A 19,507-nucleotide genomic window follows, 5' to 3' on the forward strand; every position below is an offset into this window, starting at 1 on the left:
ATTTCTTTTTTGGAGTCTATTACACCACTCAACAATGATTTTTCTACTGAGAGAAAAACATATGATTTATACTAAAATGAGCGAGCTGATTCCAAATATGAACTCAGAATTTGCCTGACACATTCAGATTTTAACCCCTTAAGGACCCTGGGATTTTCCATTTTTGCGTTTTCGTTTTTCACTCCCCGCCTTCCCCTAGTCCTAACTTTTTTATTTTTCCATTCACATAGCCTTATGAGGGCTTTTTTTTGCGGGTCAAGTTGTACTTTCTAATGGCACCATTTACGGTTGCATACCATGTAGTAGGAAGCCGGAAAAAATTCCAAATGGGGTAGAATTGAGAAAAAAACGCAATTCTGATAAAGGTTTTTATTTTCTTACACAGGTTTTTTGCGGGACGATCTGTTCTTTTCAGTAATTCCACTTTGAAGTGTGTGCAACTTTTTGATCACTCTTTATAAAAAAAAATTCGCACATGGTGATGCCCATGATGTTTTTTTTTTATTGTTTAAGTATTTTTATTTTAAGGAAAGGGGGGTGATTTGAACTTTTATTTCTTTTAATTTTTTTTATATTTGCAAAAACTTTCTTTTTTACTTTTTTTAAGTCACCTTGGGTGACAATAACTGGCAATCATTAGATTGCCTATTGTGTTCATTGATGTCTATATAGAAACCATTGAACATGTCATTTGAAATATACCAATACAATGCTGCCACCTAGTGGCCTGTATTGGTATAGTCATCTAATAGGCACTGAAGCCTGCTTGAGGCTTTAGCCTATTAGATCAATGTAACAGGTTCCCCGATCTCAGCTGGGGAACGCTGTTACTGGAGCGGAAGTGCGCGACTTCGGCTTCCAGATTGCAATTCTTACATTCCCATCTTGACTTTTTCCTACCCAATTTGGGACATGTAAGTGACGAACATGGAGAGTGGTTCCATAAAGATATTTCTACAATGGAGAATAGGTATTATGGCCGTTGGAATCCCAACATGATGGGGGACTACTACTGGTTTTTGCAACGGGAAAATATGACCGTTCACAAACGCAAAAGCAGATGCCTGAAGCACTTTACAGTACTTGGCCTTGCTCTAGTAAGACTTTTTAATTGAAAAACGAGATGAAAAGTTTTTTTGTTGTTGTGTGGTGTTATTGGTTAGTGATGGCATTCCTGTTTCCTGGAGATTAAATACCTAGTATCTCTGGTTGTCTAAAGCTGGCCATGCATTTAAAATCGTCTTCTAAACAAAATCATTTGGCAAGTTAAAACCTAACTGCTTGATCCTTCTCTTCCCCAATATCTGCCACCAGGGGAGAACTGGGAGGCCCCCTTACACATTAGATATTTGGCCGAGGTTCGGCCGACATTGATCTAAGGTGTAGGACCACCTTTAGGTGATGGAGGGGTTGATGGAAAACCAATAATACTGAATCGCTTTAATGCCATTTGTAACGGATCTCCTAGCACCCCGACCGGGTACCTCCGTCGATAGATGCTCCTAGTGCTTTCCGAGGACTCCAAGCACTCCACTTGACACCGTACGCCCTGCAGACCCCACGAACCGCCGCAGCTTGGTTGGGGTCTCACCGTTCTCCACCCACGCTGGACCTACGACAAGGCTCCAGGCTCCAGTGGGTGAACCTCTCCTACAGCCAGAGAGCAGGAACAGCTCTTACAAGAGCTAGTAGTTATGCCAGGGGAGTATAGCAAATCGTCAGCGTATAGCAATCCCCCAGTTTGATCAGTTATCCAAACACCAGTCTCAACATGATGAAGGATAAAACAGGAACACTTTATTGAGGGCTACCCGCCCGTATTTATGCAGGTCCCCATCTGGTGGCCACGCCCTTAGGGGACCAGAATGGAGACTGCGACACAGGACAGATATGCAGAAATTCAGGATACACAGACACAACACATCCCCACAATGCATCATGGTTTCCTCCTCTCTGCCTGGCGACACCCGAGGAGCAATCCAATTATGTCTCAGGACAAAGGGAAAACACCAATACACACGTGGAGACAACAGGACAGGAATCACCACCCAAACACACAATGGCACACCCTCCCAGCAAACACAGACATTTAACATATCCCCAGATAGCTCAAGTCTGAGTGCATATCATTAGGTGAATGGCACTCAGAATACACAAATACAATAATATTAGCTATCTGGGTGCCCTCACATAACATACAATTTAACTGAACGCATAATAACATAAAACACAATTCCAAAGACAGATTTAAGCTGTGCGGCCGGCCTGTTTTCTTTAAAGTTAGTATGGGCCATAATCCTGAGGCAAGAGGCTAGCAACCAGCCCCCTCCAAAACACTGTGGCGAGGTTGGTTTCGTCACACATCTCCCCCTTCCAGGGAAGACTAACCAGATACCTGACCTCACGGTCAGTACCTGAGTTAGTCTGGCAGTCCAACCACAACCCCATACTGGACCTGTTGAATTTTGGGGCCTGGCTCTGTTCCGTATGTCCCCAGCTGTTTAGTGGGCATCTGCGACTCCTTGCTGCCTTGTGGTTCTCCAGCTTGGAGCTGTAGGTACTTGGTGGGCAGAGGCCGACTGCGCTCTGCCCAGATGCCAGCTCTTCCGCGGGGGTAGCCAGTGGAAAGTCCGGCTCTGAAGAAGAGGGGAGGGGAGGGCAGAGGCTGACTGCGCTCTGCCCAGATGCCAGCTCTTCCGCTGGGGTAGCCGGTGGGGAGTCCAGCTCTGAAGAAGAGGATAAGGGAGAGCAGAGGCCGACTGCACTCTGCCCAGATGCCAGCACTTCCGCTGGGGTAGCCTGTGGGATGTCCGGCTCTGGAGAAGAGGATAGAGAAGGGCAGAGGCCGACTGCGCTCTGCCCTGATGCCAGCTCTTCCGCTAGGAAGAAATCAGTGGGTAGCGCAGGCTCATCCCCTGCCCCCAGAACTCTGTTGGGAAGTAGCTGGGAAGGGGAGGGCTCGCTTACCTCCTCCTCCTGGTATCCCTGCAGAGATGGATGGGGATCTGGACCGACTGTCCAGCATCCCTGTAGGACTGGCACCGAGCCCGCGGTCTCATCTGCGCCCATGCAGAGGGGCTTGTGTTCCCCTTTTCCCGGTATCTCCGGCTGCTGGTGGAAGGTGAGGCCGGTTGCCTCTCCTCCCCAGGACTCTGGTTGCTGTAAGGCAGAGGGACCCCGCATCTCCTCCCCCTGGAATTCAGGTTGCCGCTGGGGAGAGAGACCGGTTGTCTCCTCTCCCTGTGATATGCACTGCCGCTGGAGATCTGGGCAGGCGGCCCAGCATCCCTGTAGGGCCAGTAGAGAGACCTCGGTCCCATCTCCACCTGCCATCTGTGGGTCCTCCCAGGACCAGTCTGTGAGGTCGCTCAACATTTGCGAGTCAGGATCACCTGCGTCCACACCTGGCAACTCCGGCTGCTGCTGAGGGTCTGGGCCAGCATCCCAGCATCCCGGTGGAGAGACCTCGGTCCCGTCTCCACCTGCCTGTTGTGGTTCCTCACCGGACCAGTCTATGAGGACCCCTACCTCTGTAGCTGGTACTGAAGCAGGGGATACTTCAGCCGGGTCTTCCCAGCTGTAGGGTTTTAGGTCTGGGACTGCCACCCAGCTCTCTGGCAGTGTATATTGGGACCGAATTGAGCTGAAGAAGTATTGGTAGTCCTGCTCCAGCTCCCACTCCTTTGTCACTAGAGATGCCAGGTCTTGTCTCACCTCTCTTGCTGTAGCCCAATCATGCATAGCCTCTCTGTAGTCATAGATATCCCAGAACCGGGACCCTCCAGCATCTCCGAACTCCGGTTCTGCGAAGGCCTCAAACAACAGGCCAGGGCCATCATAATCCTCACCCTCGGGTCTGTCGTGCTCAGCCCTCCAGGGAGAGTGCCGAATCACATACCACCAGAGTGCCTGGTAGGCGTCCTCTAGCCAAAGCTCCTTCCATACCAGGCTCTCCAGTTCTGTCACCCACTCATTCAGGGGCTCCTCTCTCCTCTCGTGGGGTCGCAGGGCCACTCGCATCCGCAACTGCTGCTCCTCACTGGGGAGACACTCGCCCCGCCGACGCTGTACATCTTCCAGGGCCTCGTGCCAGACGCCTTTCCGGACTGCATCCCTCCAGTCCGGGTCATCATCCTCCTCGTAGTGGAACGCTGTTCGAAGACTAGCCGATTCCATCCTGCTGTAGCCAGGGGCGCTGTACGGATACTAGCGTTGCCCTCAATATACTCCACGAACGGTGTCTCCGAGCTGCTTCTCCTCACACTAGGATGCCATCCCACTGCTTGCCACCAATGTAACGGATCTCCTAGCACCCCGACCGGGTACCTCCGTCGATAGATGCTCCTAGTGCTTTCCGAGGACTCCAAGCACTCCACTTGACACCGTACGCCCTGCAGACCCCACGAACCGCCGCAGCTTGGTTGGGGTCTCACCGTTCTCCACCCACGCTGGACCTACGACAAGGCTCCAGGCTCCAGTGGGTGAACCTCTCCTACAGCCAGAGAGCAGGAACAGCTCTTACAAGAGCTAGTAGTTATGCCAGGGGAGTATAGCAAATCGTCAGCGTATAGCAATCCCCCAGTTTGATCAGTTATCCAAACACCAGTCTCAACATGATGAAGGATAAAACAGGAACACTTTATTGAGGGCTACCCGCCCGTATTTATGCAGGTCCCCATCTGGTGGCCACGCCCTTAGGGGACCAGAATGGAGACTGCGACACAGGACAGATATGCAGAAATTCAGGATACACAGACACAACACATCCCCACAATGCATCATGGTTTCCTCCTCTCTGCCTGGCGACACCCGAGGAGCAATCCAATTATGTCTCAGGACAAAGGGAAAACACCAATACACACGTGGAGACAACAGGACAGGAATCACCACCCAAACACACAATGGCACACCCTCCCAGCAAACACAGACATTTAACATATCCCCAGATAGCTCAAGTCTGAGTGCATATCATTAGGTGAATGGCACTCAGAATACACAAATACAATAATATTAGCTATCTGGGTGCCCTCACATAACATACAATTTAACTGAACGCATAATAACATAAAACACAATTCCAAAGACAGATTTAAGCTGTGCGGCCGGCCTGTTTTCTTTAAAGTTAGTATGGGCCATAATCCTGAGGCAAGAGGCTAGCAACCAGCCCCCTCCAAAACACCGTGGCGAGGTTGGTTTCGTCACACCATTGTTTGTGCATTTTAGAACTACATGTTCTCTTAAAGGGGTTGTCCAGCCTTTTTTGAATAATGTCCCATCCTCAGGATAGGATAGGCCATCACTAGCTGATCAGTGAGGGTTTGGCATCCGCATGCCCGCTGATCAGATATTCTGTGTAGCTCTGTAGCTAGTGAAGTCAATGAGAGCAGTGTTGCAGGGACGAGCTTTGTCCACTACAATGTTGAAGGTGAACAGCTGTTCACTGAGGATGCAGGACTCCCGACGATCGGTTAGTGATGGCCTATCCTGAAGATAGGTTATCCCTTAAAAAGGCTGGACAGACCCTTTAATAATAGCATGGTATGTTGCTGATGTGTTTGTTCCTAGAGAATGACAATCTTAATGGTTATAAGGATTAGGTCAGTAAAGAAAGAGACAAAGGAATATATTTACTAACATGATTGCTCCTATATCTTGTAAAATATGGCAAAATTTGGCACATTGGTGCATAATGTTGAAACAAGTTTTTTGAACTATTTATGTTCAATTTATCATTCCTCCCATCCCACTTTTCAGGCATAAAAAAATTAGCAAACCTTGTTTTTACCAACTATTCTTTGCTGCCTTGCCATTTTCCCGAAAAGGGGTTGTGGTGAGGATGGGGAGGGGGCAGACCTGCAAATTTATCTTCTTTTATTTGAGTTCAGTCTAGGCATATATACTGCCAGAGGAGGTGCCTAATATATGATAAGGCGTGTGCCTTGTTATAAATTAGGTTTTTACTCCGGCAACGCAGGGGATATTGTAGACCAGCGTTATACGCCTGTCTATGACAAGTCCACTCCAACGTGCCAATAAAACAAAAGCTCCTATTTCATGTATCAAGCAGATATCTTGGTCAAGTATTACAACCAAGATACTCCAATTATAAAGCAGAACTCCAATTATAAAGCGTTTGTACATAAAACCATAGCATTTCTTCACATAAACCAAACATCTTCAACAGTTAATTTTAGATTATATCTTTCAGAACCCCTGAAATTATCCAGACCAATGCCAACAATGAAAGAAAATACATGAGCTCTACAAGTGGAAGCTCAATTTCTCAAGCCCCCAGCTTGAGACATTCCAGGAGAAGGAGAAGAAAGGTATTATATATATATATATATATATATATATATATGTTTTAACATTCATTTAATTCATAACAATGAGTTACAATAGAAAATGACAATACTCATTATATGTGATGCTCCTCGACTTTCTGATGTCCAGTGAATTTTTACACCATTGTAACATTTGGAACTACAGAATATTTAATAATCTTTTATCAGGATTTCTAGAGCTAAATATGTAATTTACTGCTTGAAAAGATTTGCATATATATTTTATATATAAGCTCACTTAAACATAAAGGCATTTTTCTAAATCATTGAAGAAAATCACAGAAATAAGATAAGATAATAATGCACTTATGTTCAGGAGCGCAGACTCCGCACATATGGTGTGCTGCTCCTAGTCGCCTCCATGTGCATCAAGCAACCAATGGGAGGAGGAGCACGCACACCTATATGTACCACCTAATCAAGGTGCTCTCTTTAATTTACTGCTTGAAAAGATTTGCATATATATTTTATATATAAGCTCACTTTAACTTAAAGGCATTTTTTCTAAATCACATGTAAAATATACAGTAATTCATATAGAGGGAAATTATTATTATAATTTTTTTTTGCAAACCCTTTAACCCCTTAAGGACCCGCGCCGTACAGGTATGACGCTGGTGGACGTGACTTAAGGACCAGCGCCGTACATGTACGGCTGGCTGATCGGGCAGGTGCAGGAGCTGCACCCGCCCGTTCAATGGCACGGACCCGGCAGCCACGGAAAGTCAGGCCCCTGCTGCATACGCCGGGCATTGGTGAAAACATCGATGCCAGCATGTTAACCCCTTGTATGCCACGGTCAAAGCTGACCACATGCCGCGGAGGGTACGGGTGCCCTCCGCTTCCCCATCGGGTCCCCCGCGCTGCAGTGGCGGGGACCCGATGGCAGAGAAGGCAGCCCGATGCCTTCTTACGGAAGCCTGTGAGATCCAGCCCTTAGGCTGGGTATCACAGGCAGGCTATCAGCATAAAAGCTGACAGCCAATGCATTACAATACAGGTTGTATTATAATGCATTGCAGAGGGGATCAGACCTCAGAAGTTGTCAGAGTGGGACAAAAAGAAAAAGTAAAAAAATGTAAAAATATAATGTTATAATAAAAAAGAAAACCAGACATATTGTGTATTGCCGCATTGGTAACGACCGGCTCTACAAAAATATTACATGATCCATCCCTTAACATGATTGCAATAGATAAAATAAAATAAAAACTGTGCTAAAACAATCATTTTTTGTCACCTTACATCACAAAAAGTGCAACACCAAGCGATTAAAAAGGCGTACACCCCTACAATAGTACCAATCAAACCATCGCCTCATCCCGCACAAAAATGAGCTACTATATAAAACAATCTGGCAAAAAATAAAAAAACTATGGCTCTCAGAACATGGAGACACTAAAACATGTTTTTTTTTAAAAAAACGCTGTTATTGTGTAAAATTTTAGTAAATAAAAAAAGTATACATATTAGGTATCACTGCATCCGTAACAACCTTCTGTATATAAATATCAAATGAACTAACCCCTCAGGGGAACACCGTAAAAAATAAAAATAAAAAGGTATAAAAAAAGCTATTTTCTGTCACCTTACATCACAAAAAGTGTAATACCAAGCAATCAAAAAGTCATATGCACCCTAAAGTAGTACCAATCAAACCATCATCTCATACTGAAAAAAATGAGCACCTACATAAGACAGTCACAGTCAAAATATGGCTTTCAGAATATAAAGACACAAAAAACTTTTGTTTTCAAAAATGCTTTATTATGTAAAGTTAAACAACTGAAACAAACGACCCCCAAAAAAGTTGTCTTATTTGGTATTGTCGTGTCCATAACAACCTGCTCTATGAAAATAGCACATGATCTAACCTGTCAAATGAAAACAGTGCCAAAACAGCTATTACCTTGCCTTACAAAAAGTGTAATATAGAGCAACCAAAAATTATATGTACCCTAAAATAGTACCAACAAAACTGCCACCTTATCCCGTAGTTTCCAAAATGGGGTCACTTTTTTGGAGTTTCTACTCTAGGGGTGCATCAGGGGTCTTCAAATGTGACATGGCAACTTTTCCCAGTAAAATCTGCCCTCCAAAAACCATATGGCGTTCCTTCCCTTCTGCGCCCTGCCGTGTGCCTGTACAGCAGTTTACGGCAGTTTGTTCTGTAAACAACAGAATCAGGGTAATAAATATAGAGTTTTGTTGGGCTGTTAACCCTTGGTTTGTTACTGGAAAAAAAGGATTAAAATGGCAAATCTGCCAAAAAGTGAAATTCAGAAATTTCATCTCCATTTTCCTTTCATTCTTGTGGAACACCTAAAGGGTTAACAAAGTTTGTAAACTCATTTTTTATTACCTTGAGGGGTGTCGTTTCTAAAATAGGGCCATTTATGGGTGGTTTCTATCATGTAAGCCCCCACAAAGTGACTTCAGACCTGAACTGGTCCTTAAAAATTGGGTTTTGGAAATTTTCTTAAAAATTTTAAGATTTGCTTCTAAACTTCTAAGCCTTTTAATGTCCAAAAAAAGAAAATTTAATTTACAAAATGATCCAAACATGAAGTAGACATATGGGGAATGTAAAGTAATAACTATTTTAGAAGGTATCACTATCTGTTTTAAAAGCAGAGAAATGGAAATGTTTAAAATTGGGAATTTTTCAAAATTTTTGGTAAATTTGGTATTTAAAAAAAAATAATAATGAAATATTTTGACTCAAATTTACCACTCTCATGAAGTACAATATGTGATGAGAAAACAATCTCAGAATTGCTTGAATAAGTAAACGCATTTGAAAGTTATCACCACATAAAGTGACACATGTCAGATTTACAAAAAATGGCCGGGTCCTTACTGTGAAAAATGGCAGGGTCCTGAAAGGGTTAAAAGGATTGTCTCAGCAACTTTCAGAATTTTCCTTTATTTCCTTCTTGTTCATTGTATGAAAATGATAAATATCAATAATAAACAGCAATAATATCTGACAAGCATTCTTTCTACAGGAGAAGAAATGTCACCCAAAGGAACATAAAAGCTCACAAAGTAATGACTGTCAGATAGACTGTGATAGGTACAGTGCATTTTGTTTTGTATTTTTTTACTCTATGTACAGTGAATGTCTGCCTGCCATATCACAGTGTGTTATCTATAATATTCCAAAGTTTAAGGAAAACTTAACCAATCCAGTTGATCATGTCGAGCCCGCTGATGGATTTTCTGCAGTGGGAAATCCGCAGCAGATCAGAAGAAAAACTGGATAGCAGTGGATTATTTCTTGCTTTCTTCCTTTCTATTGCATAAATTGACAATCCACAGATCGAAAACCCAAAGCATGTTGGGTGATTTGTCATTTGCGCAACATGTGAACCCGCCCTCCAACTTTAAGCAAACCTAATGAATTAACTGAATTCAGCGAGTTCCCATAGTACACACATGAAGCAATGACAAAGTCAGCTACATACAGTACATGCATTGTCGCTCCTTTTTTAGACATTTATATTTGCTTTTCAATGTTAGGGCAGTTAAATGTCTGGTTTGGCTGTCTGGGGGATACATTTTATGGCAGAATGGGATCGAAAAATAGAAGGAATACTCAGTCCAACGATCCCCTGCCGCTGCCTTTCAGGTGCTTACCAGGTCCCTGCTGCTCTACTCTTGGCTCGACTCGCAGGAAACACATGGATATGCATGAGCCCTTAGTCAGTCTCTGGTCATTGGCTGAGCCGACATCTCCTTCCATTTTCTAGTAATGTTCTCTTTTAATTAATACATTTTTCCCCATCAACTGGGGCGCAGAAGAAACTGATGGCGACACTCGATTCAGGCTGTTGGAATTTGATGCCCCGTGGCATGTTTTTATATGTTTTTTCACCTGTTCTTTGTGACTATGAATAAACACTAAAAAGATTGTGTGGCATTAGTACACTGCGTCTTCTCTTTAGGCCTCATGCACATGGCAGTATTCATCTTAATTGCAGATCTGCAAAACACACATACAGGCCAGTACGTTCTGCATTTTGCGGATCCAGTATGTCCTACACTCCAGCAAAACTGACAAGAATAGGAAATGTTCTATTTTTTTATTTTATTTTTGTGTGGTGGGGGAACAGACATACTTATGCAGCTCCATTAAAATGAATGGGTCCACATCTGATCCACAAAAAATGCGGATCAAAACTATGGTCGTGAGCATGAGGCCTTATTGTTCCATTGAACAGTGGAGATAAGAATGGTGTAGACATCGCTGAATAACTGACAATCCAGTTCTGATAACCGCTTCCTAATTAAGGGCTCATGCCCTCGGCCATGTGGCAGCCAGGCCCATGCTGCATTCACTTGAATGGGGTCTGTGATCCGCATCCTACGGACCGCATGTCCGTGATTGCGAACCCATTGAAGTGAATGGGTCCACGATCCGTGGTGCGGGGATCACATGCCCGATGCCCATGTATTACAGACCCCCTGTATGCGGACCGCAATACGGCCACTACCGGGCAACGGCCGTGTGCATGAGCCCTAACACTGCATCTGATTTGGTGCAATTAATATATTTGAACTGAAAATATATCTTTCTGCACCTTTGTGTGAGGAACATAGCTATTAAAAGCTTTTTGCCCCATATATTTAAATTTTTTTACACAATTTACCTATTTTTGGGAACACCGATACAATGATACTATGCATTAAATAAAGTATTAAACAATCACCTAATTTTGCATATTTATTGTTATGTTTTTTACAAATATAAGGGAAGAAAACGCTGGAAACAGTGGGATTAAAGAAGAACAAGTCTTGGTAGGTGTTATTTCATGATTATTTTTAGCAGTTTTTTATTCTAAGATTACTTTAAAAAGATGTTATTTGTACATTCAAAATGATGACTATTTAAATTTTATTATGTGTTGGTAAAGATTTAGTAATACTGGCACCATGCACCAAGCAGTGCGCCCCCGGTTGGACCGGTGTTTTAAAATAGGCTCAATCTCAGCTGTAAAGGGGAGTAGCTCTAAAGTCCTGCTCACTTTTATGCTACATTTACAGAGGTTACATTTATATGGGGTTCAGGCCTTATGCCGCATTTGAAATGGTTTAAAATGTATTCATGACAGATAACTGATGTAAATACTGCTCAATTACTGTAGGCCCAACTAAAAATGGTTAGGCCCATTCTTCAATTCTTAGGTCCCACAATGCGGAGATCTGGAAGACTTTCCTTGCATACTACTCCACCACTAGACCATGTTCATGTTCTAGATATTACAGTATTCTTCTAGACCTCATTACACTATATTAAGAAAATTACATGAGTATAATTTAATCACAAACTTCTCTAATATACTCCAGAAATCAAAAATGACTTTTTGCCAGCTCATAAGGCTTTCCACAGGCAGAATGCAGACTACAATGTTCTGCAAGCAGATATGTAATGACACAGAATTGGATCTCCTGCACCTTTATTGCAAGTCAAGAAACATTTTATTACATTTAATGTGATTGAATTATTTCAGAGTGGATTGCTAGTTTTGCTACTCAGAACTTAAAAAATGTGTATGAAATTGTTTATCCAAGTGGTCAGACATCAGACTAGATATCTAATAACTCCTCAAACACGCTGGATTTTCACTTTTTAGCAATAATGTGCCATAATTACAAATAACCACAAGATGGCAGAAGTGGCTTGAAATTACAAAATGTATGTACATGATGCTCTAAAAAGTAGGAAACAAAAAAGAAATATTGTGCCATTTGACATACTGAAATCTATGAAATAGATAGCTGCCATATACTTAACCCCTTAAGTACCGGGTACATTTTTGGTTTTGCATTTTAATTTTTTCTTCAACACGTTCTAAAAGCCATATCTTTATTTTTTTTGTCAAATAGCCATACGAGGGCTTATTTTTTGCGAGACAAGATGCATTTTTTAATGGCACCATTTAATTTAACATATCTGATATTGGAAAACGTTATTGAAAAAAATTATTTGTGGGGTTAAATTGAAAAAAAAATTCCACCAAGGTTTTTGGGCTGATGACTCCCTGCTTGACCACTGCATTCAAAAATGTAGTAAATGTAGTGGAGATAACACACATGCTTAACTAGACGTGTAACTAAACTAGTTGTGTTAAGCCAACACCTTTAATTACTTTTTAATGTATTTTTTTCCGCTATCACGATGAGTTAAGAAATTTGAGTAAAGAGTTTAAGTGTTAACCGTGCTACATCCGTAGTTGAATGCAGTGATCAAGCAGGGAGTCCTCAGCAGTCTGCTCCACCATTCACTGGCCTGTGCACTACCAGCATGCAGACAAAATGCAGTGACATCATCGCACCCGATGAACTGTGCTGGAGAACGCACAGGTTGGAGAACTTCCCCTGGCCTGTGTGCTCTCCTTGTCAACTTCCGGAGGTTTGATGATGTCACTGCATTGCACCTGCTGTTGTGAGAGCATAATGTTCATTGGGGAATTGTACTAGGTTTATAACTACTGTGTGGGGGCACTAATGTGGAATAACTACTGTGTGAGGGCACTAAGGTGGAATAACTACTGTGTGGGGGCACTAAGGTGGAATAACTACTGTGTGGGGGGCACTAATGTGGAATAACTACTGTGTGGGGGCACTAAGGTGGAATAACTACTGTGTGGGGGCACTAATGTGGAATAACTACTGTGTGAGGGCACTAAGGTGGAATAACTACTGTGTGGGGGCACTAAGGTGGAATAACTACTGTGTGGGGGCACTAAGGTGGAATAACTACTGTGTGGGGTATTAAGGGGGAATAACTGGTGTTTGGGGGCACTAAAGTGGAATAACTACTGTGTGGGGGCACTAAGGTTGAATAACTACTGTGTGGGGGTACTAAGGTTGAATAACTACTGTGTGGGGGTACTAAGGTGGAATGACTACTGTGTGGTGCATTAAGGGGGAATAACTGGTGTTTGGGGGCACTAAGGTGGAATAACTACTGTGTGGGGGCACTAAGGTGGAATAACTACTGTGTGGGGTATTAAGGGGGAATAACTGGTGTTTGGGGGCACTAAAGTGGAATAACTACTGTGTGGGGGCACTAAGGTTGAATAACTACTGTGTGGGGGTACTAAGGTCGAATAACTACTGTGTGGGGGTACTAAGGTGGAATGACTACTGTGTGGTGCATTAAGGGGGAATAACTGGTGTTTGGGGGCACTAAGGTGGAATAACAACTGTGTGGGGGCACTAAGGTCGAATAACTACTGTGTGGGGGTACTAAGGTGGAATGACTACTGTGTGGGGCATTAAGGGGGAATAACTGGTGTTTGGGGGCACTAAAGTGGAATAACTACTGTGTGGGGCATTAAGGGGGAATAACTGGTGTTTGGGGGCACTAAAGTGGAATAACTACTGTGTGGGGCATTAAGGGGGAATAACTGGTGTTTGGGGGCACTAAAGTGGAATTACTACTGTGTGGGGCATTAAGGGGGAATAACTGGTGTTTGGGGGCACTAAAGTTGAATAACTACTGTGTGGGGGCACTAAGGTGGAATAACTACTGTGTGGGGGCACTAATGTGGAATAACTACTGTGTGAGGGCACTAAGGTGGAATAACTACTGTGTGGGGGCACTAATGTGGAATAACTACTGTGTGGCGGCACTAAGGTGGAATAACTACTGTGTGAGGGCACTAAGGTGGAATAACTACTGTGTGAGGGCACTAAGGTGGAATAACTACTGTGTGGGGGCACTAATGTAGAATAACTACTGTGTGGCGGCACTAAGGTGGAATAACTACTGTGTGAGGGCACTAAGGTGGAGTAACTACTGTGTGAGGGCACTAAGGTGGAATAACTACTGTGTGAGGGCACTAAGGTAGAATAACTACTGTGTGAGGGCACTAAGGTGGAATAACTACTGTGTGAGGGCACTAAGGTGGAATAACTACTGTGTGGGGGCACTAATGTGGAATAACTACTGTGTGGCGGCACTAAGGTGGAATAACTACTGTGTGGGGTATTAAGGGGGAATAACTGGTGTTTGGGGGCACTAAAGTGGAATAACTACTGTGTGGGGGCACTAAGGTGGAATAACTACTGTGTGGGGCATTAAGGGGCAATAACTGGTGTTTGGGGGCACTAAAGTGGAATAACTACTGTGTGGGGCATTAAGGGGGAATGACTGGTGTTTGGGGGCACTAAAGTGGAATAACTACTGTGTGGGGCATTAAGGGGGAATAACTGGTGTTTGGGGGCACTAAAGTAGAATAACTACTGTGTGGGGCATTAAGGGGGAATAACTGGTGTTTGGGGGCACTAAAGTGGAATAACTACTGTGTGGGGCATTAAGGGGGAATAACTGGTGTTTGGGGGCACTAAAGTGGAATAACTACTGTGTGGGGGCACTAATGTGGAATAACTACTGTGTGAGGGCACTAAAGTGGAATAACTACTGTGTGGGGGCACTAATGTGGAATAACTACTGTGTGGCGGCACTAAGGTGGAATAACTACTGTGTGAGGGCACTAAGGTGGAATAACTACTGTGTGAGGGCACTAAGGTGGAATAACTACTGTGTGGGGGCACTAATGTGGAATAACTACTGTGTGGCGGCACTAAGGTGGAATAACTACTGTTGAGGGCACTAAGGTGGAGTAACTACTGTGTGAGGGCACTAAGGTGGAATAACTACTGTGTGAGGGCACTAAGGTAGAATAACTACTGTGTGAGGGCACTAAGGTGGAATAACTACTGTGTGAGGGCGCTAAGGTGGAATAACTACTGTGTGGGGGCACTAATGTGGAATAACTACTGTGTGGCGGCACTAAGGTGGAATAACTACTGTGTGGGGTATTAAGGGGGAATAACTGGTGTTTGGGGGCACTAAAGTGGAATAACTACTGTGTGGGGGCACTAAGGTGGAATAACTACTGTGTGGGGCATTAAGGGGCAATAACTGGTGTTTGGGGGCACTAAAGTGGAATAACTACTGTGTGCGGTATTAAGGGGGAATAACTGGTGTTTGGGGGCACTAAAGTGGAATAACTACTGTGTGGGGGCACTAAGGTCGAATAACTACTGTGTGGGGGCACTAAGGTGGAATAACTACTGTGTGGGGCATTAAGGGGCAATAACTGGTGTTTGGGGGCACTAAAGTGGAATAACTACTGTGTGGGACATTAAGGGGGAATAACTGGTGTTTGGGGGCACTAAAGTGGAATAACTACTGTGTGGGGCATTAAGGGGGAATAACTGGTGTTTGGGGGCACTAAAGTGGAATAACTACTGTGTGGGGCATTAAGGGGGAATAACTGGTGTTTGGGGGCACTAAAGTGGAATAACTACTGTGTGGGGGCACTAAGGTGGAATAACTACTGTGTGGGGGCACTAATGTGGAATAACTACTGTGTGAGGGCACTAAGGTGGAATAACTACTGTGTGGGGGCACTAATGTGGAATAACTACTGTGTGGCGGCACTAAGGTGGAATAACTACTGTGTGAGGGCACTAAGGTGGAATAACTACTGTGTGAGGGCACTAAGGTGGAATAACTACTGTGTGGGGGCACTAATGTGGAATAACTACTGTGTGGCGGCACTAAGGTGGAAAAACTACTGTGTGAGGGCACTAAGGTGGAGTAACTACTGTGTGAGGGCACTAAGGTGGAATAACTACTGTGTGAGGGCACTAAGGTAGAATAACTACTGTGTGAGGGCACTAAGGTGGAATAACTACTGTGTGAGGGCACTAAGGTGGAATAACTACTGTGTGGGGGCACTAATGTGGAATAACTACTGTGTGGCGGCACTAAGGTGGAATAACTACTGTGTGGGGTATTAAGGGGGAATAACTGGTGTTTGGGGGCACTAAAGTGGAATAACTACTGTGTGGGGGCACTAAGGTGGAATAACTATTGTGTGGGGCATTAAGGGGCAATAACTGGTGTTTGGGGGCACTAAAGTGAAATAACTACTGTGTGCGGTATTAAGGGGGAATAACTGGTGTTTGGGGGCACTAAAGTGGAATAACTACTGTGTGGGGGCACTAAGGTCGAATAACTACTGTGTGGGGGCACTAAGGTGGAATAACTACTGTGTGGGGCATTAAGGGGCAATAACTGGTGTTTGGGGGCACTAAAGTGGAATAACTACTGTGTGGGGGCACTAAGGTGGAATAACTACTGTGTGGGGGCACTAATGTGGAATAACTACTGTGTGAGGGCACTAAGGTGGAATAACTACTGTGTGGGGGCACTAATGTGGAATAACTACTGTGTGGCGGCACTAAGGTGGAATAACTACTGTGTGAGGGCACTAAGGTGGAATAACTACTGTGTGAGGGCACTAAGGTGGAATAACTACTGTGTGGGGGCACTAATGTGGAATAACTACTGTGTGGCGGCACTAAGGTGGAAAAACTACTGTGTGAGGGCACTAAGGTGGAGTAACTACTGTGTGAGGGCACTAAGGTGGAATAACTACTGTGTGAGGGCACTAAGGTAGAATAACTACTGTGTGAGGGCACTAAGGTGGAATAACTACTGTGTGAGGGCACTAAGGTGGAATAACTACTGTGTGGGGGCACTAATGTGGAATAACTACTGTGTGGCGGCACTAAGGTGGAATAACTACTGTGTGGGGTATTAAGGGGGAATAACTGGTGTTTGGGGGCACTAAAGTGGAATAACTACTGTGTGGGGGCACTAAGGTGGAATAACTACTGTGTGGGCATTAAGGGGCAATAACTGGTGTTTGGGGGCACTAAAGTGAAATAACTACTGTGTGCGGTATTAAGGGGGAATAACTGGTGTTTGGGGGCACTAAAGTGGAATAACTACTGTGTGGGGGCACTAAGGTCGAATAACTACTGTGTGGGGGCACTAAGGTCGAATAACTACTGTGTGGGGCATTAAGGGGCAATAACTGGTGTTTGGGGGCACTAAAGTGGAATAACTACTGTGTGGGGCATTAAGGGGGAATAACTGGTGTTTGGGGGCACTAAAGTGGAATAACTACTGTGTGGGGCATTAAGGGGGAATAACTGGTGTTTGGGGGCACTAAAGTGGAATAACTACTGTGTGGGGGCACTAAGGTGGAATAACTACTGTGTGGGGGCACTAATGTGGAATAACTACTGTGTGAGGGCACTAAGGTGGAATAACTACTGTGTGGGGGCACTAATGTGGAATAACTACTGTGTGGCGGCACTAAGGTGGAATAACTACTGTGTGAGGGCACTAAGGTGGAATAACTACTGTGTGAGGGCACTAAGGTGGAATAACTACTGTGTGGGGGCACTAATGTGGAATAACTACTGTGTGGCGGCACTAAGGTGGAATAACTACTGTGTGAGGGCACTAAGGTGGAGTAACTACTGTGTGAGGGCACTAAGGTGGAATAACTACTGTGTGAGGGCACTAAGGTAGAATAACTACTGTGTGAGGGCACTAAGGTGGAATAACTATTGTGTGAGGGCACTAAGGTGGAATAACTACTGTGTGGGGGCACTAATGTGGAATAACTACTGTGTGGCGGCACTAAGGTGGAATAACTACTGTGTGGGGCATTAAGGGGCAATAACTGGTGTTTGGGGGCACTAAAGTGGAATAACTACTGTGTGGGGTGCTAAGGGGGATTAACTGGTGTTTGGGCGTACTAAGGGGAAATAACCAATGTGTCGGGCAATAGGGATAAATAACTACTTTGTGGGGGCTTAACTACTGTGTGGGGTCACTAATGGGGCTTTCTACTGTGTGGGGGCACTACAGGGGCTTTCTACTGTAAAGGGGGCACTAAAGGGGAATAACTACTGTCAGGGGGCACAAGAGAGTTGATGGATATTGGAATGACACACTCAAAGGAGGGTTAGGGGTTTAAAGGGGCCACGCAGCCATTAACAATACAGAGCCACTGAACAGTGCGGTCTCTTTAGTTTAATTAGAACCAGCGGTGAGCTTTTCGCAGTGCGGTACTCAAACGCAGCACGGCTGTGTTACCATCGCCACACAACCGCACTGTGTGGGTGTACCCTTAACAGCTTAAAGTGGTTGGCCACTATGTATTTCTAGCTTCACATGTGCTGGGAACAGCACATACAGATAGTAATAGACTTCACTAAACCATCAGTGCCGATGTGCGATGGTTTCATGTGCCTAATTCATGTTTACATGCAGGTCTTCTTAGCTGATGGAGGGTCACACTGGAGACTGACCTGCAGGTGAGCATCAGTACCAATGGTTTAGTACTATTACTAGCTGCATGTATGTGCTGTACCCAACACAAGTGCAGCTAGAAATAGATGCTGGCCAATCCCTTTAACTCACGGTTGATATTTACTTGTAAGATGCAGAGGTAAAGTTCATATAAACTGAGATTCACACAACAGTTCCATATCTCCTTGCTGTGGGACACAAGGATCAGCAGTCTACAGCAATGGTCCTTCCATGTCTCAGAACCTTATTTTTTGCGAGACAAGATGCATTTTTTAATGGCACCATTTAATTTAACATATCTGATATTGGAAAACGGTATCGAAAAAAATTATTTGTGGGGTTAAATTGAAAAAAAAATTCCACCAAGGTTTTTGGGCTGATGACTCCCTGCTTGACCACTGCATTCAAAAATGTAGTAAATGTAGTGGAGATAACACACATGCTTAACTAGACGTGTAACTAAACTAGTTGTGTTAAGCCAACACGTTTAATTACTTTTTAATGTATTTTTTTCCGCTATCACGATGAGTTAAGAAATTTGAGTAAAGAGTTTAAGTGTTAACCGTGCTACATCCGTAGTTGAATGCAGTGATCAAGCAGGGAGTCCTCAGCAGTCTGCTCCACCATTCACTGGCCTGTGCACTACCAGCATGCAGACAAAATGCAGTGACATCATCGCACCCGATGAACTGTGCTGGAGAACGCACAGGTTGGAGAACTTCCCCTGGCCTGTGTGCTCTCCTTGTCAACTTCCGGAGGTTTGATGATGTCACTGCATTGCACCTGCTGTTGTGAGAGCATAATGTTCATTGGGGAATTGTACTAGGTTTATAACTACTGTGTGGGGGCACTAATGTGGAATAACTACTGTGTGAGGGCACTAAGGTGGAATAACTACTGTGTGGGGGCACTAAGGTGGAATAACTACTGTGTGGGGGGCACTAATGTGGAATAACTACTGTGTGAGGGCACT

General features: G+C 44.2%; 1 protein-coding gene across 1 annotated transcript in view; it reads left to right on the plus strand.

Moving 5' to 3' along the window:
- Positions 1-19,507, plus strand: part of LOC122927708 (microtubule-associated tumor suppressor 1 homolog) — a 104,573-nt gene that overhangs the window by 62,177 nt on the left and 22,889 nt on the right. Inside the window, exons 8-10 of the mRNA XM_044279814.1 lie at positions 6,209-6,326; positions 9,353-9,420; positions 11,099-11,144. Of these exons, the coding sequence (XP_044135749.1) occupies positions 6,209-6,326; positions 9,353-9,420; positions 11,099-11,144 (232 nt within the window). The remainder of the gene's footprint in view (positions 1-6,208; positions 6,327-9,352; positions 9,421-11,098; positions 11,145-19,507) is intronic.

The sequence above is a fragment of the Bufo gargarizans genome, chromosome 1 (assembly GCF_014858855.1).
Source record: "Bufo gargarizans isolate SCDJY-AF-19 chromosome 1, ASM1485885v1, whole genome shotgun sequence".
NCBI classification, from domain to species: domain Eukaryota; kingdom Metazoa; phylum Chordata; class Amphibia; order Anura; family Bufonidae; genus Bufo; species Bufo gargarizans.